This window comes from Bos javanicus, chromosome 13 (genome assembly GCF_032452875.1).
Source record: "Bos javanicus breed banteng chromosome 13, ARS-OSU_banteng_1.0, whole genome shotgun sequence".
Lineage (NCBI taxonomy): Eukaryota > Metazoa > Chordata > Mammalia > Artiodactyla > Bovidae > Bos > Bos javanicus.
The window spans coordinates 543386-570652 of record NC_083880.1 but is presented as its reverse complement, the minus strand read 5'-3'; the positions used below and the strand labels follow the sequence as shown (position 1 = coordinate 570652).

The 27267-nt window shown below is 41.1% G+C and overlaps 1 protein-coding gene across 1 annotated transcript in view; it reads left to right on the top strand.

The window, feature by feature from the left end:
* TMX4 (thioredoxin related transmembrane protein 4) overlaps positions 1-27267 on the top strand; it is a 61388-nt gene that overhangs the window by 13588 nt on the left and 20533 nt on the right. Inside the window, exons 2-5 of the mRNA XM_061435579.1 lie at positions 4046-4161; positions 13996-14041; positions 16072-16200; positions 23861-23906. Coding sequence (XP_061291563.1) covers positions 4046-4161; positions 13996-14041; positions 16072-16200; positions 23861-23906 — 337 coding nt within the window. The remainder of the gene's footprint in view (positions 1-4045; positions 4162-13995; positions 14042-16071; positions 16201-23860; positions 23907-27267) is intronic.

Sequence of the window (27267 nt, the reverse complement as noted above, 5' to 3'; positions counted from 1 at the left end):
ATTTGTATCATTTAATGATTACTGATATAGCAAAGGTGTCCATGAGTTGTATGCAAAAAGGTCTAGGGAAATAAAGCAAAAAATATCTAGAGTTCATTAAATTGTACTTCAGAATTTCATATATATATATATAATGTATATATACATATATATATATATATATATATATATATATATATATATATAAGTGCATATGTTTAGTTGCTCAGTCATGTCCAACTCTGACCATATGCACTGTAGCCAGCCAGACTCCTCTGTAATGGAGTTTCTCAAGCAAGAGTAGTGGACTGGGTAGTCATTCCCTTCTCCAAGGGATCTTCCCAACCCAGGGATCAAACCTGGGTCACCTGCATTGCAGGCAGATTCTTTACTGTCTGAGCCACCAGGTATGTCTTATTCCTGCTGTCTGTATGTCTGTCTCTCTGTTGGATCTTATTTTCCTTGAACACTTTTATCACAGGAATACCTCCATCTGGGTTCTTGCTCTGTGTGGTCTTAGTGACCTTCAGCAAGTCTCCCTGAACCTGTCTTATGGCCTTACAGCAGTGAAGTTGTAAGGTTCGGTGAGTTCAGTCATTCAGTCATGTCTGACTCTCTGCAACCTCATGGACTGCAACATGCCAGGCTTCCGAGTCCATCAACAACTCCCGGAGCTTGCTCAAACTCATGTGCATCGAGTCGGTGATGCCATCTAACCATTTTATCCTCTGTCATCCCCTTCTCCTCCTGCCTTCAAACTTTACCAGGATCAGGTCTTTTCCAGTGAGTCAGGTCATCACATCAGGTGGCCAAAGTACTGGAGTTTCAGCTTCAACATCAGTCCCTCCAATGAACACCCAGGACTGATTTCCTTTAGGATGGACTGGTTGGATCTCCTTGCAGTCCAAGGGACTCTCAAGAGTCTTCTCCAATACCACAGTTCAAAAGCATCAATTCTTCAGCCCTCAGCCACCTTTATAGTCCAACTCTCACATCCCTACATGACTACTGGAAAAACCATAGCTTTGACTAGATAGACCTTTGTTGGCAAAGTAATGTCTCTGATTTTTAATATGCTGTCTAGGGTGGTCATAGATTTTCTTCCATGGAGTAAGCATCTTTTAATTTCATGGCTGCAGCCACCATCTACAGTGATTTTGGAGCCCCCCAAAATAAATCTGTCTCTGTTTCCATTGTTTCCCTATCCACTTGCCATGAAGTGATGAGACTAGATGACATGATCTTTTTGAATGTTGAGTTTTCAGCCAGCTTTTTCCTTCATCTGTTTCACTTTTATCAAGAGGCTCTTTAGTTCTTTGCTTTCTGTCATAAGGGTGGTATCATTTGTGTATCTGAGGTTATTAATATTTCTCCTGGCAATCTTGATTCCAGCTTGTGTTTCATCCAGCCTGGCAGTTCGCATGATGCACTGTGCATATCAGTTAAACAAGCAGGGTGACAATATACAGCCTTAACGTACTCCTTTCCCAATTTGGAATCAGTCTGTTGTTCCATGTCTGGTTCTAACTGTTACTTCTTGACCTCCATACAGATTTCTAAGGAGGCAGGTAAGGTGGTCTGGTATTCCCATCTCTTTCAGAATTTTCTATAGTTTGTTGTGATCTACACAGTCAAAGGCTTTAGTGTAATCAATAAAAGAGAAGTAGATATTTTTCTGGAATTCTCTTGCTTTTTCGATGATCCAGCGGATGTTGGCAATTTAATCTCTGGTCCCTCGCATTTTCTAAATCCAGCGTGAACATCTGGAAGTTCACAGTTCACGTACTGTGAAGCCTGGCTTGGAGAATTTTGAGCATTACTTTACTAGCATGTGAGATGAGTGCAATTGTGTGGTAGTTTAAGCATTCTTTGGCATTGCCTTTCTTTGGGATTGGAATGAAAACTGACCTTTTCCAGTCCAGTGGCCACTGCTTAGTTTTCCAAGTTTGCTGGCATATTGAGTGCAGCACTTTCACAGCATCATCTTTCAGGATTTGAAATAGCTCAACTGGAATTCCATCACCTCCACTAACTTTGTTCATAGTGATGCTTCCTAAGTCCCAGTTGACTTCACATTCTAGGATGTTTGGCTCTAGGTGAGTGATCACAACATCATGGTTATCTGTGTCATGAAGATCTTTTTTGTACAGTTCTTCTGTGTATTCTTGCCACCTCTTCTTAATATCTTCTCTTTCTGTTAGGTCCATACCATTCTGTCCTTTATTGTGCCCAGTTTTGCATGAAATGTTCTGTTTGTGTCTCTAATTTTCTTGAAGAGATCTGTAGTCTTTCCCATTCTATTGTTTTTCTCTTTCTTCTTCTATTGTAAGGTTCAGATGAGCTTGCTAATGCACCATAAAAATGTCTCTGAAACCAAACCACTTATTACAGATGTCATTTACTCTAATGATTTTCTTCATATGTGTCTGCTTTATATGCATCATCTAATCTCTCAACCTTCTAAGGTAGCTGCTGTTACTATCTCATTTAACATTTGAGAAAGCTGAGGCATGGAGGGATTATTAACTTGCTCAAAGTCACATGCTTAATTTGTAGTTGGTCTTTCTGATTCCTTCAGCAGAATTCTTATCCAATATATTGAAATCCCTCTTGAAATGGACTTAATAATAAAATGCTCCTTTTTACCCTAGAATTTACCAATTGTTTACCCCAATCTAGTCTGCCATTTGGATATTTAGAAAATAACAAAGTTTCTCATTTGAAGAATATAACTTTCTTTAAAGTTGGCTCATTTTCTTATTCTGTAAACATTTATTGAGCACTTACTATATACCAGGATGTATTTTGCCTTGGAAATGTAGGGATAAAAGTGCCTATAGAAAAATCCACGTTCAAAGATGTCATGTCAGCAGATTGTTCCTTGGACTATGTTCTCTGGTCCCTGTCGCCTAAACATGAGGGCTTCGACAGTGAGCTGTAATAGCATGATTAGTGACTTTTTAGAATGATCTTGGACTTGGCTATTCTAGTCTTTTTTTAAAGATGGAACTAGACAGGGCTGGCCTTCTACCTCTTCTCTTTGCTTCCATCTTATTCTTCCCTGATCCATTATCCACAGAAGTGCTGGGTGAGTTTTACAAAATGTAAATCTGATCATAATTCTCTTACCTCCATAGGGCTAACCAGAGAGCTTCAAATATAGTGCTCACCCCTTATACAACTCTTAAATGCTCATTTCTCTGCATTTTCACATATATTGTTTACTCTGCTTTGATGAGGACATTCCTGATTCCTCTCTGGCTGCTAACTCCTACTTTAGCACACATGTTCTTTTTCTTTGGGCCCTTCTGAGATCACCCAGCTTCTGAGGGTCTCTACAGCATCTTTTCTGTACTATATTTGCCTCTTGGATTCTAATTACCTCTTTGAGCTGTAAAATCCATAAGGAGAGGAGATGCATTAGTCTTCTCCAGAGTTGTAGCCTTAGCTTCTAAGGTGGTCCTTGGAAAAAAATAAATGTAAATAGCAGAGTTCTAATTAAAGACACATGTTTTTCTAACTCTTTACTGTCAAGAGTTGGTTTAGCTATAGCTTATACTTTCTTTCTCAAAATGCTTTTCAAAACTGCCACAGAGCTTTGGAAGTGACTCACGTTCTGGGGACCCACTAGCTACAAGTCTTCTGGTCTTTGCTCATCACATTTATAGCTCTTATGGATTTGAAACTGGTTTAGCTAGTTTATGGGTATCCTTTTGAAAATTATCCTTCTTTAGTAGCACTTTCAAAATAATGTTCATCCTCAAATATCAAAAAGTATCTGTAAAGTGATAAAATTTGTGTTGATTATAGCAATAACATTGAAATAAAGTATTTTAAGTGTATAATAATTGTGAAAAATCTTAAACTTGGTGAATTTTTCCCTAGGAAATTGATATTCATGACATTAAATTCTAGGGGGGAAATATACTTCTGTATCAAGCAACTTTGGAAAAACTTGCTTTTGTGCCTCCTTTTAGTTAAGAATTTGTCAGTTTAAATACTCTGTTTCTCTATTTTGTTTTATTGATGTTTTTATGTGTATTGAATAGCTATTATTCTTTTATAGTTATGCCCCTTGGTGTCCATCCTGTCAGCAGACTGATTCAGAATGGGAGACATTTGCAAAGAATGGTGAAATACTTCAGATCAGTGTGGGGAAAGTAGATGTCATTCAAGAACCAGGTACTGTAAATGTTGAACATTAAATACAAAAGTGTGTTGCTTTTAATTTGAATTTTTTCACATATGCAGAAAGTTGAAAGACTAGAATATTGATTACCATAAACTGACTACCTAAAATCAACAAACAATATTTTAGCATATATGTATCTGTTTGTGTATTCATATTTACGCATACAGATGTGTGTATATATATATATTTTTTTTTCTAATTTTATTTTATTTTTAAACTTTACATAATTGTATTAGTTTTGCCAAATATCAAAATGAATCCGCCACAGGTATACATGTGTTCCCCATCCCGAACCCTCCTCCCTCCTCCCTCCCCATATATTTTTATGTTTTTTTTGCTAAGTCATTTGAATATAAGTTGCAAACATCGTGAGACTTCACCCTTCAATACTTCAGTATATTAATGTGTCCTTAATTATTTTCCATGTCTTTTTATAGTTTTTTAAACCAGGATCCAGTCAAGATTCACCAGTTACATTTCATTGTTAAGTGTTTTTAGTCTCTATCAATCTAGAATACTCCGTTTTTTTTCCATGCCGTTATTATTCTGAAGAGAACAAGCTAGGGATTTTCCTAGATGTTTCTTTATTGGTGACATTTAACTTGCTCTTATATTTTCTGCATATTCTGTAAACTTGAACTTCTGTCTAAAGGGATGATTTGAGTTAAACACTTCCGGAGGAGTGATGCTGTGATTTTATATTGTATCCCATCAGAAGACATGTACAGTCATGTTGAGTTTGAGCACTTGGTTAAGGTGATGACACTACACATCTCAATTATAAAGAAAGACCACACTTTATAGCTGGCAGGTAATCTATGGGGTGATACTTTGGGGTTTTAAGATCTGTGATGATCTTACCTGAACAAGATATTTTATTAAGAGTTCCAGAATGGTAAGTTTCTAATTCTTTCACCACCTACATTCATTAGTTGTTAATGATGAAAATTAAATAATAATGAAATAATGAATGAATAATGGAAATGAATAATAATGAAAAAATTATAGTGATACAATTTTTCAAAAGAGGGAGATATAGACTTGAATTCTGAAAAAATACAATAAATTTGTATTTCTAGTTTAAAAATAATTGTGTAATATATGTAAATTTAGAAGAGTTAGGTTTTTATTGTTTAAATCTCAAATTTGACAATTTTCAAACTGTATAAGTAATTTTTTCCTATCTACATTTAATTTCTACCTGTTGCATTCTTTCACAGGAAAGAAAAAGATAGTAGATATGGAAATATAGCTCTTCCTTCTCTGTAGTAGCTGTGAGTCTAACAATCAAAAAATAATGAATTATCAGTTACATGGACAACAAAATGAATGGTGTCAGTTAATATCTATGTGTTGACAAACCCATGGAGAGAGATTTCTGCTACAAGCTCTGAGTCCTTAAGCCTCCGCCTTTTTTAAGCATTTAATCCAAAACCACTAATGCCTATCTGCTATTTAGAGATGGACAGTTACCATTATTGGGCTTCCCTGGTGGCTCAGACAGTAAATAATCTGCCTGCAAGGCAGGAGACCCGGGTTTGATCCCTGGACCAGGAAGATCCCCTGGAGGAGGGAATGGCTACTCACTCCAGTATTCTTGTCTGGAGAATTCCTTAGATAAGTTAGCTTGGCAGGCTATAGTTCATGGGTTTGCAAACAGTTGGCTACGACTGAGGGACTAACAGTTATCATTATTAGTTGATGATTTGGGCTATTATATGGGCTTCCCTGATAGCTCAGTTGGTAGAGAATCCCCTGGTTCCATTCCTGGGTCAGGAAAATCCACTGAAGAAGGGAAAGGCTACCCACTCCAGTATTCTTGGGCTTTCCTTGTGGCTCAGGTGGTAAAGAATCAGCCTGCAATGAGGGAGACCTGGGTTCCATCCCTCAGTTGGGAAGATCCTCTGGAGAAAGGAAAGGCTACCCACTTCAGTATCCTGGCCTGGAGAATTGCTTTGTGATGAATTCATAGATCTAAAACCTAACTTTTAATAAATATAGTCTTTCCTTCTAAAATGTAGACTTATAGCTATTTTCCCCTTGTGAATGGATTAAATGTATAATGAAATAAGAGAAATTGACTATGACAAAATATTTTAAGAGCAAATTCATCATTGACTCATAGTATTAATATAAATATGATACATCTTCAGAGAAGGAAAAAAGTCACTGGTCTAGTGTTCCATGAAAATAGGGAAGAAGTAAAGACCAAAAAAATCAAAATGTGGTTGTTTTATGTCTTAGTTTTTTTAAAGTAGAAACTCTAGAATTTTTTTAAATGGTAGCTACTGAACCTGTAACTGATTAAAAAAAAAATTAGGATACAAAATTCACACACATGACTGTGTGGCCTAGAGAATATTTCATTTTAGATTATTTTATGCTTGTAATTGTACTTTAAATTACAAATGTAATGCTTTCAAATAATATTTTAATAGAGTTTAGAAATAATGTGTTTCTTCAACAAACTTTTGAGTTGGTATCATGCACCAAGCCCTGTTCTGTATACCAGCAATAAGATCAATGATGCAGGTAAATAAAGATGCAAATGAATAAGAAGGAAAAACGTAGTTCCGCATTGAGTTTACATTCTAGTGAAGGGGATAAACAGTCACAAAAGTAAAATGGGAAATAATGTCTGGGGGTGGTAAGGGCTGTAATGAAAAAGAAAGCAAGGTAAAAATGTAAAAATGGTGGGAGCCACTGTTTTAATCGGATGTCCAGGGAAGGACTTTTTAACTGTATGTCTTGACAGATTAATGAAATGAATTTCAATGAGGTTTAGGAGAGGAGCATTCCAGGTGGAGCAAACAGTATGTGCAGGTAGGGGTACTTGGCTTATTTGAGAAACAATATAGCCAGTGGGGTCCTTGAGACAAATGGGACTGGAGATGTAGCTAGAAACCAGATCATGTAGGCTCTGTTGGCCATGGCAAAGTGTTTAGGTTTTATATCAAGTATGATAGAAAGGAAGCTAACTGGAAGGTTTTTAGTGGGGGAGTTACATGATTTGATTCATGTTTTAAAAGTATTCATTTGGCTGCTGTGTGAAAATTTGTCTGTAAGAGGTTGGAAGTATAAGCCAGAAGAAAATTTCAGAGGTCAGTTCAGTAGCCTAGAGTGGAGGGATGAGGGCTTGGATGGAAGCAGCAGCGTTAAGTGGGTGGATTGAACATACGCATTTGGCTGGAATACCCAGAAGGATTTCCTGATAGATTGGTTGCAACACTTGTGAAAAGAGTGACAATGGAAGAGACTAAAAGAGGATCAGGTTTGGAACGGGGTTTAGCTTTGAGATGTTTAGTAGAAATCCAAATAGAGATGAGCTAGAGAAAGACATTTAAGAATTATCAGGTAGATGGTATTTTAAGCAAAGGGTTGAATTGAGATTACCTAAGGAATGTGTGCTTCTCTGGTGGCTCAGTGGTAAAGAAGGAAACTTGAGTTTGATCCCTGGGTCAGGAAGAGCCCCTGGAGAAGGAATGGCAACCCACTCCAGTACTGTTGCTTGGGAAGTCCCATGAACATAGCAGCCTGGTGGGCTACAGTCCATGGGATCCCAAAGAGTTGGACACAACTGAGTGACTAAACACCAACACCAGGGAATATATGCAGAGCAGTGTTTTCAGAATTGAGAATTGGGGCACTCTGACATTTAGAAGCTGAAAGGAGAAAAGCTGAAAAGGAGAGGCTAGTGAGGTAGGAAGGAGATGGAGAAGTAGGCAGTCCTGGAAGCGGAATGAAGAGAGAGTGTCTTATGTGGTACTGACTCATTGGCAAACCTCCGGGACATCTTGTCTGTATTCTTGGAAGCAAGTATTTGCTTCATTTTTACAAAATCTTACCTCTGGAATAAGCAGTGGGAAACCATTGCAATGATATTATTTTTCCCACAGTTGAGATGTTTATTGGATATTTCTGTGTACAGTTGAAGAACTGGATGCAAATCTGCATTACTGTAACTTTCACCAGGATTGCCATGTGCAGGAATGCTAGTAAGGGATAATTTCATTCCTTTTTAAAAAGAAGGGAAAGCAAGAATTTTTGAAGTGTTCATGCATACTCTTTAGCTATGCCTGTAACTCAACTGTTGGTGTTTTTAATAAGAGATTTTTTTAGGTAGTTTAAGTAGAAAGTAAGATTTCAGGATTATAAAGACTGGAGATTATAAACACATTGCATTTTTACATCTGAGATGTAGAAGTCAAAGAGAGCATAGGCCTTAGATTACATATGCTGCCTTTTTAATACTGTGTAGACCAGGTGATGTTTCAGTTGACTTTGGAAAATTAAATTTAATGAGTGTCTACTTGAACCTTCTGTTTTATATGGATGAGCTTAGTTGCCCAAGACAGAAAACAGCAGCTGCTCAGAAAACATCCACGGCTGTTGCACTAGATTAGAGGTAAAACCATGGCCAAGAGTAAGCATTGTTCTCAGAATCACTAATTTATTATAGAAACTAGTTTACTGTACTTTAGTTAGTGTTGACATTTTAATTTTATAATAATAAAAGTTATTTATATTCTATTGACAACTTCATTTCAGTTTTGAAAGTAAGATTAGTTTTACTTAAAAAAATTTTTTTCCTTCTACTTTTCTCTTTGGTGATAATAACTAACATTTAGTAAGTGCCGGGGACCAGCCCCGGCTGATCCAGGGTATTTGAAGGAGAGACGGCGTCGGCGAGGGTCAGGATACGATAGTTTCAATTAGATATTAATTAGAGATATAAAGAGTAATAGAATAAGGATAGCTCAGTAGGAAAATTCAGTGGAGAAAAGAGGCTGAGTAGCTTGGTTTACGCGGGAGACCAATAAAACTTCAAGACAAGAAGCTTGCACCACTTACGTAGGCCGCAGGCGTCCTTCCGTTCTCCTGAAGGAGAGGAGACACTGAGGCCTCCCCAGTCGGATCTTAGAAGCCCAGGCATAATTAGTAAGCATGGTGGGTTCCGCGCTCCAGATGGAGACTCAACCAGAGTGAGAGAGAGAGCGACATGGGGAGACCAGTATTTTGAGAAACTGATCCCAATTCTTTATTTTCCATGGTCTACTTTTATACACTGAGATGTTATGCAAAAGTCACGCGGGGTCAGCAGTCCTGACTTTTATTAAAGTCAGGTGCTTCACACAAATGTATACAGAGGTCTTAGGGGTGTTACATCATCTTCTGGCCAGGGGGGCCTGCTGACAATTTACGACCCTCTCCTTGTGACAGCGGTCAGTCAATCAGGACACTTATTTCTCCAGGGCTGATTATTCTCAAAACAGACGCCACCCAAGTAAAGTTACATTCCTACAGGGTGAGGGTGTAGTGGGTTTTAGTTAAGGAAAGAATTTACTTAGCCTAAGGTCTAACGTGATTAATATCAAAGGTTAATACTTATTTCTTCTATATATTCATTAATGTGTGTAAGGGCAGGGGATGTGGAGACTTAGCAACAAACATTGGCTCAACGAATGAAAAACCCTTCACCAATACAATTTCTAATCAGCCCATTATACTTATACTAATAGTTTTCTAACTTTTCTAAGGAACCTGTTTTTAGAAGGTTTAAAGCATCTCGTGCCTCTCCCGGTTGGGAGGCTGTGAGCAATCACATGTGGCCGGACGAGCCTGTCAGGCAGGCTAGAGAACCTTCAGAGGAGTTTGTAGGTTAAAACACTCTTGTCACACCCAAGAGTTTTTATTGACTGGAGCTCTAGGTTAACTCCTTCTCCGAAAGAGGTGGTGGGGGACAGCCCCCCGTAAAGTCAGAGGTGTAGGTAAGAGCACAAAGTAGTAAAGTAGGCAGGCTCTGGTTATGGGGGTAGACGCTCGAGGATTTCCAGGGGGACTCCTGAGGCTCGATCCCGCCTTTGCGTATGTCGAGCCTCCTTCCTCATGACCTTTGCCATGGGCGGAGTACCTCACTCTGGCCCCCAACAAGTAAGCATTTATTTCAGTCTGTAATTGTGTTGAGCACTTACATACATTTTAGCATCATTACAATCCTAGGAAGAACAAACTATATATTACTCAGAAACAGGCTCAGTGAGGTTAATTAACAAAAGCTAATAGCTCTCCCAATCTAATCACATGGACAACAGCCTTCTCTAACTCAATGAAACTATGAGCTATGCCATGTAGGGACATTCAAGAAGGATGGTCATGGTGGAGAGTTCTGGCAAAACGTGATCCACTGGGGAAGGGAATGGCAAACTACTTCAATATTCTTGCTTTGAGAACCCCATGAACAGTATGAAAAGGCAAAAAAATAGGACACTGAAAGATGAACTCGCCAGGTGGTAGTGCCCAATATGCTACTGGAGATTGGTGGAGAAATAACTCCAGAAAGAATGAAGGGAAAGAGCCAAAGCAAAAACATTACCCATTTGTGGATGTGACTGGTGATGGAAGTAAAATCCAATGCTGTAAAGAGCAATATTGTGTAGGAACCTGGAATATTAGGTCCATGAATCAAGGCAAATTGGAAGTGGTCAAACAGGAGATGGCAAGAGTGAACATCGACATTTTAGGAATCAGTGAACTAAAATGGACTGGAATGGGTGAATTTAATTCAGATGACCGTTAAATCCACTACTGTGGGCAATAATAATTTAGAAGAAATCGAGTAGCCATCATAATCAACAAAACAGTCCAAAATTCAGTACTTGGATACAATCTCAAAAACGACAGAATGATCTCTGTTCATTTCCAAAACAAACCATTCAATATCACAATAATCCAAATCTATGCCCCAAACAGTAATGCTGAAGAAGCTGAAGTTGAATGGTTCTATGAAGATCTACAAGACCTTCCAGAACTAGCACCCAGAAAAGATGTCCTTTTCATTATAGGGAATTGGAATGCAAAAGTAGCAAGTCACGAACTACCTGGAGTAACAGGAAAGTTTGTTATAAAGCCTTGCAATACAGAATGAAGCAGGGCAAAGGCGAATAGAGTTTTGCCAAGAGAACGCACTGGTCATAGCAAACACCCTCTTCCAACAACACAAGAGATGACTCTACACATGGACATTACCACATGGTCAACAATGAAATCAGATTGATTATATTCTTTGCAGCCAAAGATGGAAAAGCTCTATACAGTCAGCAAAAACAAGACTGGGAGCTGACTGTGGCTCAGATCATGAAATCTTTATTGCCAAATTCAGACTTAAATTGAAGAAAGTAGGGAAAACCACTAGACCATTCAGGTATGACCTAAATCAAATCCCTTATGATTATACAGTGGAAGTGAGAAATAGATTGAAGGGATTAGATCACATAGACAGAGTGCCTGAAGAGCTATGGACAGAGGTTTGTGACATTGTACAGGAGGCAGTGATCAAGACCACTGCAAGAAAAACAAATGCAAAAAGGCAAAATGATTACTTGAGGAGGCCTTATAAATAGCTGTGAAAAGAAGAAAAGCAAAAGGCAAATGAGAAAAGGAAAGATATACTTATTAGAATGCAGAGTTCCAAAGAAGAGCAAGGAGAGATAGGAAAGCCTTCCTCAGTGATCAATGCAAAGAAATAGAGGAAAACAATAGAAAGGGAAAGACTACAGATGTCTTCAAGAAAATCAGAGATACCAAGGGAGATTTTCATGCAAAGATGGACACAATAAAGGACAGAAATTGTATGGACCCAACAGAAGCAGAAGATTTTAAGAAGAGATGGCAAGAATACACAGAAGAAATATACAAAAAGATCTTTATGATGCAGATAATCACGAAGGTGTGATCACTCACCTAGTCATTCATCCTGGAATGAGAAGTCAAGTGGGCCTTAGGAAGCATCCCTACCAACAAAGCTAGTGCAGGTGATGGAATTCCAGCAGAGCTATTTCAAATCCTAAAAGATGATGTTGTTAAAGTGCTGCACTCAATATGCCAGCAAACTTGGAAAACTCAGCAGTGGTCACAGGACTGGAAAAGGTTAGTTTTCATTCCAATCCCAAAGTAAGGCAATGCCAAAGAATGCTCAAATTACCACACAATTGCACTCATCTCATAGGCTAGTAAAGTAATGCTCAAAATTCTCCAAGCCAGGCTTCAATAGTACACGGACTGCGAACTTCCAGATGTTCAAGCTGGATTTAGAAAAGGCAGAGGAACCAGAGATGAAATTGCCAACATCAGTTGGACCATTGACAAAGCAAGAGAGTTCCAGAAAAATATCTACTTGTTCTTTATTGACTATGCCAAAGCCTTGGACTGTGTGGATCATAACAAACTGTGGAAAATTCTTAAAGAGATGGGAATACCAGACCGCCTTACCTGCCTTCTGAGGAATCTGTATGCAGGTCAGGAAGCAACAGTGAGAACTTGACATGAAACAACAGACTGGTTCCAAATAGGAAAAGGAGTACGTCAAGGCTGTATATTGTCACCCTGCTTATTTAACTTCTATGCAGAGTACATCATGAGAAATGCTGGGCTGGAAGAAGCACAAACAGGAATCAAGATTGCATGGAGAAATATCAATAACCTCAGATATGCAGATGACACCACCCTTATGGCAGAAAGCAAAGAGAAACTATAGAGCCTCTTGATAAAAGTGAAAGAGGAGAATAAAAAAGGTGGCTTAAAACTCAATATTAAAAAAATTAAGATCATGGCATCCGATCCCTTCACGTCATGGCAAATAGATGGGGAAACAGTGACAGACTTTATTTTCTTGGGCTCCAAAATCACTGCAGATGGTGACTTCAGCCATGAAATTAAAAGACACTGTTCCTTGGAAGAAAAGCTATGACCAACCTAGACAGCATATTAAAAAGCAGAGACATTACTTTGCCGATAAAGGTCCATCTAGTCAAGGCTGTGGTTTTTCCAATAGTCATGAATGGATGTGAGAGTTGGACCATGAAGAAAGCTGAGTGCCAGGAATTGATGCTTTTGAACTGTGGTGTTGGAAAAGACTCTTGATAGTCCCTTGGACTGCAAGGAGATCCAACCAGTCAATCCTAAAAGAAATCAATCCTGAGCATTCATTGGAAGGACTGATGCTGAAGCTGAAATTGCAGTACTTTGGCCACCTGATACGAAGAACTGACTCATTGGCAAAGACCCTGATGCTGGGAAAGATTGAAGGCAGTAGGAGAAGGGACGACAGAGGATGAGATGGTTGAATGGCATCACCGACTCGATGGACATGAGTTTGAGTAGGCTCCGGAAGGTAGTGATGGACAGGGAGGCCTGGCGTGCTGCAGTCCACGTGATCGCAAAGAGTCAGACACAATTGCGCAACTGAATTCAACTGAGCTGAATTGTACATAGAATTTCTTGAGTGTACTTGCAAAATTTATGAATGTGCAAAGATTATACATGATTTCATTATGTCATATTTGTTATTTTTAAATATATGGCTGATTTAATATGTATAATTTATTGAATAATTTAATATTCAGAACAATTCAGCTAGGCTTTTATATCCCCATTTTATATATGAGGTAACTGATAATCAGAAAGATTAAGTCACTTTTCTAAGGACACAAAGCTAGTAAGTGGAGAATTTAGTTATTTAACCCAGGTTGCATGTCTTTACAACCTATTCTTTCAGCCACCATACAGTTCTTAGTATTATATAAGCCAGAAAACTCCAGTTTAACACATCGAAAATAAGCAAGTTTTATGTCAGTGACTGGAGAGTATTGGGTAAATAAAGATGGTTAAAATTTTATTTTAAAAAATAGTAAACGTGATTCAGTAATGGGAGCGATTTTACTTATGTGGTTGTAGTAAGATCAAGGCTGCTTGTTCTTAAAACCTAAGTTAGATGCTTGTGTTAGTCTGAGTTTGGCTTATAACTTTTTTGTTTCTGCTTCTTGTAGGTTTGAGTGGCCGCTTCTTTGTCACTACTCTCCCAGCATTTTTCCAGTAAGTTCAAATAATTTTCTGGTCCTGTAATGATTAGAAATTAGTAGGTGCGTGTGTAAAAAGTCTGTCCCGGGATTCTTTTGTTGTTGTCCATAACCTTCATTTGTTCAGCTTAGCGTTTGAAGGGAGAAAGACTAGTCTGCACTGAACGATAGTGATTAGAAGAGAGGGGTGTCCAGGTGCTACAGAGAATCTAATTTTAGGCAGCAAATAGGTGAGGAGGTCAAAGAGGGTTTTTTGACAATATGAAAGATGGGATGATTCTTAATAGATAACAGGTGTATGTGAAGCAGGTAAAGTAGAGAAGATCTTTCCAAATAGAGGATGTATCATGGAAAAGCCCAGGAGAAGAGGAGATGCCTTCTGAGAACTATAGCTATTTCTCTGTGGCTTGCCTGAGAGGTACAGGTGGATCATCCCAGGTGATGGTGCCAGCGAGGCTCAGGTCGTGAGGGGGAAGGGGACAGGCAGGGGTGGTTTCCAGAGATGCTGAGGAGGTGGGATCATTGGTGACTGGTTAGCCATAAGAAAGGGAAAGCCTGTGCTGACTATTGTTTAACTAGCAAAGCTATTGAGAGGTTGTTAGAATAAAGTGCAGTTTGGAAGATAGAGACCAGAATGGAAAAGACAGTGTGAAGGTTTTATGCTAATTCCAAATGAGAAGTTTAGGTGATAGTTTAATTTTAGGATCATAAGAAAGGTCTACAATGGAGGTACATACCAGGGATTAGATAACAGTTGAAATATATACAATGAGAGAATAGACACGGTGGGAAAAGAAGCAGGCTAAGGATTGGTGCAGAGAAGGCAATGACACCCCACTCCAGTACTCTTGCCTGGGAAATCTCATGGATGGAGGAGCCTGGTAGGCTGCAGTCCATGGGGTCGCTAAGAGTCAGACACGACTGAGCGACTTCACTTTCACTTTTCTCTTTCATGCATTGGAGAAGGAAATGGCAACCCACTCCAGTGTTCTTTCCTGGAGAATCCCAGGGACGGCAGAGCCTGGTGGGCTGCCGTCTATGGGGTCACACAGAGTCGGACATGACTGAAGCGACTTAGCAGCAGCAGCAGCAAGGATCGGTGACCACCATTAGGACATCTGCAAAGGAACACAAGGAGCATGGAACTGAGAAGGATTGGAGAGCTAATGTCAGAAAAGCTTAGGGAAAGGAGGGAGGAAGGGACAGAGTCCAGGACACACACAGGAGAAATGGCAGAAGAGTGCTCCAGGGACACCGCACTGAAGAGTCATTGGAGACCCCCAGTATGAGCATTTTCCATGCAGTCATGGAAACAGGACCCCTGATGGCAGGAGTAGTGAATGAGTTAATGTAAGAGGAAAAAATGTAGACTCCTCCCTTAGGAAACTTAGCTAGAGAGAAGGTGAGAGGGAGGGAAGACCGAAGGCATTTGCTATTTAGTCACTAAGGCATGTCCGACTCTTGCAACCCCATGGACTGTAGCCCACCAGCCTCCTCTGTCCATGGAATTCTCCAGACAAGAATACTGGGGTGGGTTGCCATTTCCTTCTCCAGGGGATCTTCCCAACCCAGGGATCAAATCCAGGTCTCCTGCCTTGACAGGAGAATTCTTTACCACTGAGCCACCAGGGAGACCCAGTTTTCAGGGGAGGGACTTGGATGATATTGATTTGGAAATGTGGATAGAGTTTTTTAAAACTGCTGTTTTGCTGATGTAAGAGAAAAATTGAAATAATTTGTAGCAAAATTAATAAAAAGTAACTTGTCAGAGTAGCCACTGCCAAGGACTTTGCTTACAGTTGCAAATTGTGTAGTGATAAAATAGAATGTTTAATTCTCTCTGCTTTGGAATTTCTCATTTGTAATAAGTATTTGTGCATGCTTTCTTATTTATGCCTAACTGTAATATTTCTTTTTTTTTTTTCATTTGAGTGAAGTTAAAATTCAGAGTGGAGTTCACATGTAAAACCAGTACTTATTTTCGTTTTTATTATCTGTAACACTTGTTATTTTAATTGGTTTATTTTTTGTTTTTATAATTTATAGTGCAAAAGATGGGATATTCCGCCGTTACCGTGGCCCAGGAGTCTACGAAGACTTGCAGAACTATATCTTAGAGAAGAAGTGGCAATCTGTTGAGCCTCTGACTGGCTGGAAATCCCCAGCTTCTCTAACGTAACTTGTTTTTTTAATAACAGAGTATTACTAATAGAACAGACAGTCTCAAGTTAACAACCCATAGACCTTGAAAGTCTACATTTCTTTTCATGTTCACTTCTGATTTCCCAGATGACACATGCTTCTGCTTGGCCCATGGTGTGTTTCTGGTTTTGTGACCCCGTGTGTTTCAGCTGGTTGTTAGGATGCTAGGGTTTAGTATCCAGATTCAGGTGGGTTACAGAGACCTCTCCTCCAACTTTTGCACCGTCACCTCTTTTCGCTTTACTAAATATGGTATTGAACACTATTTACCATGCCTCCTTCTTTATAAATTATTGAGAAGGTAGAGGAGAACCTTTTTCTTGAATTAGAGTTCATGAAGGAATTGCTAAAGTATCTATCTGTGTGGAGAGTAAGACCTATGGTGTCTTTGGCTGCTTAGCAGAATACTGCTGGGGTAACCTTTGGCCATGATGGTAAATTATATAATGCTTGGTGAGGCAGATAATGTCAAGCAATAATACCTTATTCACAGTTTTCATTTGGAATGAATTGTGGTATTTGTAATTGATTTTATGTTGGTATATATAATCATAAGGAGTATCCCTGCTGAAATAGGATCAAATCATGTTACATTTTAGGAATAAATGATCTGATAGCATCCATAGGAAATACATGGCTTATTCTAAAAGCAGCTCACCTCTGATGTTTCATTCTACAAATTTTCATTCTTTAAAATCAGTGAGCATTGATTTTATGCAGATACTATTCTCGGTGCTAGATGTTCAGCAGTCAACATGACAGATGTGACCCCTCTGGTCTCCTAGGGTGACTTACAGTAAGATAGATGATGAAAAAATTTGGGATGTAAAGAATCACAAAACAAAACAGAAAACAACTCTTACCAAGTCAGGGCTTGACTGTGGGAGCACGGGCCTCCATTAGATGAGTACTAGGAGAGCTGGCTCTGAGGGGTCACTGCGGATGGGGTCTGCAGGGCTGCGGGGCCTGGCCAGGTGAGGAGCAGGTGAGGACTGTTCCAGGAATGGAGGTAGCATTCGCACACGCCCCTCATTGGAAAGAGCTCAGCGTATTGAGGAAGAGTCAGGTGGCCAGGGTTAGAGGCAGTGAAAGAGAAGGGGGAGCAGTATAAACAGAGGGCAGAGAGGGCAGGGGCAGACGGTCAGGCCTGTGGCTGCTGAGAAGCCGGGGTGTGAGCAGTGTAGGCCATGAGCAGAGGCTGGAGGGGACTGTGGGGAGTGGCCTCGCCCAGGGATGGTAGTATGGACCAGGCTGGAGGCAGTGGGAATGCAGAGCATGGGTGGATTTAAAACAGGTTTAAACCTCAGTCCCGCATGCTGGAAGCCAGCTTGTGCTGATGGCAGGGCCCCTGCCACTCTGTGTCCCACCCCTCGGATCCCTGCGGGGTCATCGTGAGACCAGCTCGCCTAAACTTTGAGGGAAATTTTGAGTCACTGTATTTTGCAGAACTTGCTCAAAAGCAGCCACGGTGGCCCAAGGTGTTTGGACAGGAATCTGGGCCTTCAGCTGAAAAGTGTAGCATGGCAACCCAGCTGTTAATTGGAGGTGTCACTGGATGATGTACAGGTTTCATACTACAGAAGGTTAGAAAGTGAGCTGGAAAAGGGACTGATCCACAGGATTTTTGGGACTTTATGAATTCTGAGGATGCAAAGAACTTAGAATTAATTCTTAAACTTGCAGGTGATCCCTTGCAAAATGTATGGTTTTAAGGCATTCCTTTAAAAATGTTTGTCTTTTAACTTGGGAGTGATGTATTGAATTTGGAAACTGTAGCTACTAGTAGATGTACATGGCACCCCACTCCAGTACTGGGAGCCTGGAAACTCCCATGGATGGAGGAGCCTGGTGGGCTGCAGTCCATGGGGTCGCTAAGAGTCGGACATGACTGAGCGACTTCACTTTCACTTTTCACTTTCATGCATTGGAGAAGGAAATGGCAACCCACTCCAGTGTTCTTGCCTGGAGAATCCCAGGGACAGGAGAGCCTGGTGGGCTGCCGTCTGTGGGGTCACACAGAGTCGGACACGACTGAAGTGACTTAGCAGCAGTAGGTGTGTGGAAATTTTAGAAATTCATCCATTTGCATTTTCTCCTTACTACAGTAGTATTTTAAGGGAGTGTGTTATTTTGCTTGTAAAATGTATAAATCATACGAAAATCATAATGGTATGAGCCACTTTGTTCCAAATTTTTGTACAAGAACTCAAATTTTTTTTTCACTTTTTATTACAGAAACTTTCAAATATACATAAAAATACAGAAAATAGTATAGTAAACCTCCATGTACGTATCACACACCTATTATGACCATCAAATTATAGCTTGTTTTATCAGTTGTTTTGAAACAAATACCAAGTGTGTCATTTTATTATATTTTGGTATGTGTCTATAAAAGGTAAGAACTCTTTTTAAAAATCATAAATATAGTACCCTATTATTATGCAGTCTGACCCTACTCACGCCAGTGGAATGAGGGCTGCGAAACCTAGCTGAAGTGCCCTGTGCCCCTGTGGGTTGCAGGTGGAAGGGCGTGGCCTCTCTCGTGGAGTGGGAGTGGCTTTTCTCCATCAGTTCTTCCTGTGATTATTGGTGATGACAACAAAGATTAGATGTTGCTCTAAGCTGCTTAGAGTGGGTTATAATAGATATTAATACTAGACTGAAATAGGATTCTAGCTTCCTCCTCAGGGACATGGTTGAAGGCAGTAATGCAGATTGGCCTCGTCCTATTGCAGTGAGAGTGGCGTTGTGTTCTGCCTGCTGAGCAGGGCCATTGCTGGTGGTAGTGCAGAGTGGGTGCTGAGTTTAATAGTGGCAGTACTCTGTTGCACAGCACTGGTGGCCCTTAGGAGAGCTTCCTCAGGCGTTAGGGGAGCCTCTTAATGGAGGCCCTGTTGCCCTGTTGCAACTTTGCTTCAGGTGGTGAAGTGAGAGGGATTCCCCACAGAACAGCTGCTGCCCTTCCTGCAAAACTGAGATACCAGGAGCAAGCCCCACACCCGTGTGTGCTTCGTTCTCCGACTGGAAAGGCATGCATTTAACAAGGAAGGCGTGCATTTCTTTTTCCAGTACCGAGAATCCAGTAACATCCTGGGCCTCCTTCTTAGTCATGGAGGCTGAAGAGACAGTGACTTTTCTCGGATGGAGGGATTAAGTGGTTTTAGTCTTCACTCTGACTGTGTTCAGGGCTCAGCTTCCCTTGCTCAGGGCTTTGTACCTGTGGTTTGGCCTAGAGACCTCTGACAGCTTCTTGTCAGAGCACCTGTGAGGCTCTTCTGCATTTTCACTCCTTACCCAGAGCCTCCCTGTGCTGCTCCAGTGCCCTCCCAGCATCCCTGCCACTCTGAACCCTTGGATCCAGTGTCTCCCCACCACCCTGCCTCGTGATGGCCCTGCTAGGGTGGGGAGCTGTGAGCAGAGGAGTGGAGAGGGATCCAGGGCACTCTCACTTTCCAGCTGCTGCCCACTCAGGCCCACAGGTAGACTCCTGGGTTTATAATCTTGCTGAGACTGAAATGGTTCACATGAGCAGCCCCACTGTCATGAGTTCACTGTCATTATTATAACAAACTAGACTTCCCTGCCCCTGCCCTTGTCTGCTCCCACCTCTCACCTCAGCCTCATGTCTCAGCCTCAGGGACGGTCATCAGTAGGTCTGGGGTGCAGAGTGTTGACTCTTGCACCTGACCTGCCAGCTGGGCGAGAGTCCTCCCTGCTGGACCTGCAGAACACAGGACTAGTTAAAGGAGTGAGTCTTACATAATTCTAGTTAACATACCCTTGTGGTATGGTTTTGAAATGCCCAACTATTGTAAAGATATTTGTTGGACATTGGCCAGAAAGATGGGCATGACTAATGCTTGGGCTTTTATTTGAAACTTTTACATTTGTATAGTTTGGAAAATGGAGCAAATTTCCAGTTGGAAAAAAAAATGGTGTAGGGATATATTTGAACTGAGTATCATTAGTGTTTCATGATGATGTCAGTTTGCTCTCTGAGGGAAATTTACTTAAGACCAGTTTTAGACCCTGTAGGCCAAATTAGAGCTGTCTCTGCTCCCTCCATAAACTAATCAGCTTTATTTCTTAGTCATGGATTCCAGGTCTGGGGCCTTCCTTTTCACTTATAAAATATTAGTGTGATCTCTTTGAGAACTGGGCAGAAAATATACCCTATTGTGGACCTGATTTCCCAGAAATCATACAGTGTGGCTTACATCTGTGATGTTGGGTTCTTCTTAAGGAGGCGTGAGTATCAAGAGCACTAGTTTTCTAGTGAAAACTGACAGTGTTGCACTTTCTTCACATTTTCAGAAAACTGTAAAGTCAGCTTATTGATTCGCCAAAACTCTACCTCTCTGAATTTGAAATGGTGTGCGTGTGTGCGCATGCTAAGTCACTTCAGTCATGTCCCGGTCTTTACAACGCTATGGACTGTAGCCACCAGCCTCCTCTGTCCATGGGATTCTCCAGGCAAAAATACTGGAGTGGGTTGCTGTGCCCTCCTCCAGGGGATCTTCTCAACCCAGGGATCAAACCTGTGTCTTTTATGTCTCCTGCTTGGTAGGCTGGTTCTTTATTACTAGTGCCACCTGGGAAGCCTTTTGAAATGGTAAGAATTGCAATTGCGATGATTGAAAGCAGTGATTTGCATCCTCACTTGCCCAGGGGAATTACCTGTGGACTTTTGAAAACTACCCACACATGGCTACTGTCCTAGAGACTGTGCTGATACTGGTCAAGCAGCCTCAGGTGTTTCTGTGAAAGTCACTCAGTTGATTGCAACCCCACGGGCTATATAGCCTGCCAGGTTCCTCTGTCCCTGGAATTCTCTAGGCCAAAATACTGGAGTGGGTAAGCCGTTCCCTTCTTCAGGGGATCTTCTCAACCCAGGGATCGAACCTAGGTCTCCTGCATTGCAGGCAGATTCTTTACCATCTGAGCCACCAGGGAAGCCCCAGATGTTTCTGAGAAGCAGCCAAAGTTGGGAACCACTGAACTACAGATTTGGAAGTGAAGTGAAATGAAAGTCTCTGTCGTGTCTGTTTGTGGCCCCATGTACTGTACAGTCCATGGAATTTTCTAAGCCAGAATACTGGAGGGGGTATCCCTTCCCTTTTCTAGGAACCAGTGAAGTTGCTCAGTCGTGTCTAACTTTTTGCGATCCCATGGACTGTAGCCTACCAGGCTCCTTCATCTATGGAATCCCCTTCTCCAGGGGATCTTCCCAAACCAGGGATTGAACCCAGGTCTCCTGCATTGCAGGCAGATTCTTTATCAGCTGAACAAGCTCCTGCTAATAAAATTACAGTTCTGCTGTTAACAAATGACTGCTGAACAGGCCTTTAAAGCTTTTAAAGTTAAATGCCATACAACTTCAGATGCCTTCTGAATACTGAATATAAGCACAGTTTTCCAGTTAAGTGTTATAGGAACTGTGTGGATTGGATGTGTAAGAGTAGCCTCATGGCAGACCAGGGCTTTTGACATTATGGATTTAAAACTCTTAGAAGATTGTGGAGTAATGGGGCATTCACATGGTGCCAACATATCACCCCACAAATGACCTAGCCATTATCAAGTGAAAACCACCTTCCAGTGGAGAGGTCTGTCTCAATCACTAACCAAGTGACTTGGCATCACTCAGGCTTCTTAGTCTCTATATGGAGATGAGATCATAGTCCTCACCTTCCCAGCTCTTTCCTGAAGACTGAGATTCAGTGCTAGTCATGGCCCCAAATAAAAGACACTTGGTAAATGTTAGGCTTCTTTGATGGCTTTTGTTTCCCTGTATATCATAATTATAGCTAAGAAGAAAAAGATTGAAACCAATGTCTGTTAATAGATGTTGAATTAAACTCAGACAGGACTGAATTTAAAGATAGGAACAATTGTTTGAAGCTGTAGGAGCCCTAAAGAAAGGAATATACCTAGGGAAAAAATAAAAGCATTCTGAAACTTGAGTAGTTAATAAAAATACATTTTGTAATAAAGCGCAAGAAAGCAGTCTCTTTGATCATGTAATGATTGCTAATGTGAATCCAACACCACTATCAGTTGATACTTTTAAATGAAATTTAGGTTTGTATATGGTATAAATGTAGTTGTTAAATGTTTTAATAATTGTTTCACTATTAAAAAATAAAATAGGTTTAAAATAGGTTTTAAAATAGGTTTCCTCCACTAAGGTGAAGGAAAGGGAAGATCCATACACAAACAGACACATACGCCAAATATGCACACACACACACAACTCAACTCCTGGGTTTTTGGTTTGAGAACTTGATGGTCTTGGTACCAGTTACTGGTTTGAGCAAAAGAAAATCAGGGGTTCAGCATTGGGCATATTAAGTTTGAGATGCAGACTTCTTTGTAGAGCTTCCAGTTTGGATGCATGAAGATAGGTCTCCATGGAGAATTCAGGAACACAAAAGGCATATAGATGGTATTTTAAGTTTTAGAAGGAAGGGGGTCACCTGGAGAGAGAGAGAAAGAAAAGTGCTTCGGGCTGAGCCACAAGACAGTCCAGAGGTAAGAAGCTGAGTAGAGAAGGAGTCAGCAAAAGAAAATTGGAAATGAGTGCCAGGGAGGCAGGAGGGCAGGCAGGGGTGTGCGATTTCCTGAAAGGCAAGTAGAAGGTGCACGAAGGAGAGAGTAGTCCCTTGTGTCTCATGTCTACAAGGGGTTAGGGGAGATGAAGTCTGAGACAGGACATGGAGTGATGGAATGTGATGTCATTGTGGCCTTAACGGGAGTCAGGGAGTGCAGCAGTGAGGACAGAAGCCGGATCTGAGTGGGTTAAAGGTAAGGCGAGGAAGAACGAGCAGCAGGTGTAGGCACCTCTTTGGAGATTGAGAAGCTGAGTTGGAGGCCATCTGCGGTCCAGTGATGCTCCTTTCAGAAGATGAGTGAGAGTAGAACGTGTTTTCATGCAGTGAAATGGTCCATCAGAGAGGGAGAAATTGCTGATGCAGAAAATGGGATGAAAGGAAAAACCAAGTCATTAGCAAGACAGAAGGGATGGGATCCAAGGCACAAGTGGAGAGTTTGGACTGTGGTTGGGGGGATAGTTTCCTCCACTGGAACAGAAGAAGCTGGATGCAGGTGAACACCAGGCTAGACGTGCTGCTGAGACGGTGAGAAAGGCCACCTGCCAGCTGCTGGCTGCACAGTGACAGATGAGTGTGTGTTAGCTGAGGGCACGGGGTGGAGAGGGTGTGTACAGTTTGAAGGGAGAGAAAGGACATGAGCTCCCATCTCTAGTATGAGCCTAGAGGATTCTAGCCAGACGGTGCCCTCTCAGGTGCCCACTGAGCTTGTGGCTGTGAGGGCAGAGTGTGTGACTTTTCCCCTGAGACCTGCAGCTGCTCAGTGTTAGGAATGTTGCCAGGCACGCACCATGCAGCAAGAAAGGACCAGCTGACCTGATTGGGTTTACTCCTGAGTAATCCAGAACCTGGCCCTGGGGTCTAAGCTCTGTCAGAACAGAAGAGAATCCAGGAGAGAGCATGATGTCTTGCACAAAGTGGAGGAGGAGTCCTTGTGACTTGAGGTTTTGTTTTGTTTTGTTTTTATTCTTTATTATGCTATCCATCACCAGTGGTTCTCCTTACCTTTATTTTTTTTTTAGGATGTCTGGAATGGCTGGGCTTTTTAGCATCTCTGGCAAGATATGGGTGAGTAAATAAGGCCTTTTATGATTATATCAGCAGAGGGGTTTTTAAGAGTGAGAAGGTAGCTTCTAAATAATAGGAAAATGAATACTTATAAATGGTTTCATAATTTCACTTTTCTTCTTAAGCCACACAACTACTCTTACCTGGAGTCATAGTGGGAATGTGTCTTTGTGTAGAAGGACTTAAATTGGACAGGGACCAAAAGACCAAAGTCATATTTTCATAGATCAGTAGTGAATCCCTTTGTCAAAGCTGAAAGAGCTTCTGTGGTTTCACTTGCTCTTATTTCTCATTGTCATGCTGCTAAGTCACTTCAGTCATGTCCGACTCTGTGAGACTCCAGAGACGGCAGCTCACCAGGCTCCCCCGTCCCTGGGATTCTCCAGGCAAGAACACTGGAGTGGGTTGCCATTTCCTTCTCCAATGCATGAAAGTGAAAAGTGAAAGTGAAGTCGCTCAGTCCTATCCGACCTTTAGCGACCCCATGGACTGCAGCCTACCAGGCTCCTCCATCCATGGGATTTTCCAGGCAAGAGTACTGGAGTGGGGTGCCATTGCCTTCTCCGTGTCATGATCTCCCTACGAATCAAAGATCTGTTGGGGATCAGCAGACTTCAGCTTGTGAGCGGGCTGGGCTGCCTGTTTTGTTTAATAATGTCTTGTTGGAACATAGTCACATTCACTTATTACCTATTTTCTGTGACTGCTTTCACAGTACAGTGATAGAGATGAGTTGTTGTGACAGAGATCATATGGCCCACAAACCTAAATATTCATGATGTAGCCCTTTAAGGAAAAATTTGCAAGCCCCTTTTATGTGGCTCAGACAGTCTGACTTTTTGTGACCCCATGTACTATAGCAGTCCACCAGGCTTCTCTTTCCATGGGATTCTTCCAGCAAGAAGACTGGAGTGGGGTTCCATTTCCTCCTCCAGGGGATCTTCCTGACCCAGGGATCGAACCCATGTCTCACGTCCCCTGCATTGGCAGGCGGGTTCTTTACCACTAGCGCCACCTGGGAAGCTGCTATGTGTGATTATATCATTTTACTGAGTCTTCTCAGTAACTTAGAACTGTTATTATGGTTAAAATGCTGAATTTTTATATAATACTGAATGTATCACGTAACCTTTGCTCCTCTCTACATGTAGGATGATCTAAATCCTGCCAGATTTGACAAAATTGTCAGGGAATTAAGTATATATTTTTAAAGTATTTCAGAAGATCTTTAGATCTGATTACCTCCCTTTATTTGTCTTTTCTAAGTTATGATTATACATCATTTGTCATTTTGGAACTTAATATTCAAGGAAATATTAACAAGACATGGCAAGAATACACAGAAGAACTATACAAAAAAGATCTTAATGACCCAGATAACCATGATGGTATGATCACTCACCTATAGCCAGACATCCTGGATTGCAAAGTCAAGTGGAACTTAGGAAGAAGCATCACTGCGAACAAAACTAGTGGAGGTGATGGCAGTCAAGATGAGCTATTTCAAATCCTAAAAGATGATGCTGTGAAAGTGCTACACTCAATATGTCAGCAAATTTGGGAAACTCAGCAGTGGCCACAAGACTGGAAAAGGTCAGTTTTCATTCCAATCCCAAAGAAGGGCAGTGCCAAAGAATGTTCAAACTACTGCACAATTGCACTCATTTCACATGCTAGCAAAGTAATGCTCAAAATTCTCCAAGCCAGGCTTCAACAGTACGTGAACCGAGAATTTCCAGATGTTCAAGCTGGATTTAGAAAAGGCAGAAGAACAAGAGAACAAATTGCTAACATCCATTGTGTCATAGAAAAAGCGAGAGAGTTCCATAAAAACATCTGCTTCACTGAGTGTGCTAAAGCCCTGAACTGTATGATCACAGCAAACTGGGGAAAATTCTTAAAGAGATGGGAATACCAAATCACCTTACCTGCCTGCTAAGAAATCTGTATGTAGGTCAAGAAGCAACAGTTAAATCCAGACATGGAACAACAGAGTGGTTCCGAATTGGGAAAGGAGTACATCAAGGCTGTATATTGTCACCCTGCTTCTTTAATTTATATGCAGAGTACATCATGCAAAATGCCAGGCTGAATGAAGCACAAGCTAGAATCAAGATTGCCAGGATAAATATCAATAACCTCAGATATGCACATGATGTCACCCTTTTGGCAGAAAGCAAAGAGGAACTAAAGAGCCTCTTGATGAAGGAGAAAGAGGAGAGTGAAAAAGCTGGCTTAAAACTTAACATTGAAAAAAATGAAGATCATGGCACCTGGTCCCATCACTTCATGGCAAATAGGGAAACAATAGAAACAAGTACAAAATCACTGCAGATGGTGATTGCAGCCATGAAATTAAAAGACGCTTGCTCCTTGGAAGAAAAGCTATGACCAACTTAGCATATTAAAAAGGAGAGGCATTACTTTGCCAACAAAGGTCTGTTTAGTCAAAGCTATGGTATTTCCATACAAAGTCATGTATAGATGTGAGAGTTGGACTATAAAGAAAGCTGAGTGCTGAAGAATTTATGCTTTTGAACAGTGCTGTTGGAAAAGACTCTTGAGAGTCTCTTGGACTGCAAGGAGATCCAACCAGTCCATCCTAAAGGAGATCAGTCCTGGGTGTTCATTAGAAGAACTCATGCTGAAGGTGAATATCCAATACTTTGGCCACCTGATGCGAAGAGCCGATTCATTATAAAAGACCCTGCTGCTGGGGAAGTTTGAAAGCATGAGGAGAAGTGGATGACAGAGGATGAGATGGCATTACAAACTCAATGGACATGAGTTTGAGCAAGCTGTAGGACTTGGTTAAAGACACAGAAGCCTGGTGTGCTACAGTCCCATGGGTTCGCAGAGAGTCGGACACGACTGAGTGACTGAACAACAACAGTTCATGAAGCTCATGAAAGCTCTGCTTTTTGTGCATATTAGTATATATTTGGAGAAATTTAAAAAGAACTTTTATATCTCAGTTTTTCAGTTGTATTATAGTTTTTGCTTTTTGAGATATACCTACTTTAGGTTTTTTTTTTTTTTTTAGCAACAGAAAATAAATTGGTGACTTGAACTTAATCTTTTTTGTTTAAATTCTGTTAATTGTCTTTTTTTGACATTTGTATATCATATTTGGAGAAGGCAATGGCACCCCACTCCAGTACTCTTGCCTGGAAAATCCCATGGACGGAGGAGCCTGGTAGGCTGCAGTCCATGGGGTCGCGAAGAGTCGGACACTACTGAGCAACTCTACTTTCACTTTTCCCTTTCATGCTTTGGAGAAGGAAATGGCAACCCACTCCAGTGTTCTTGCCTGGAGAATCCCAGGGACGGGGGAGCCTGGTGGGCCGCCATCTATGGGGTC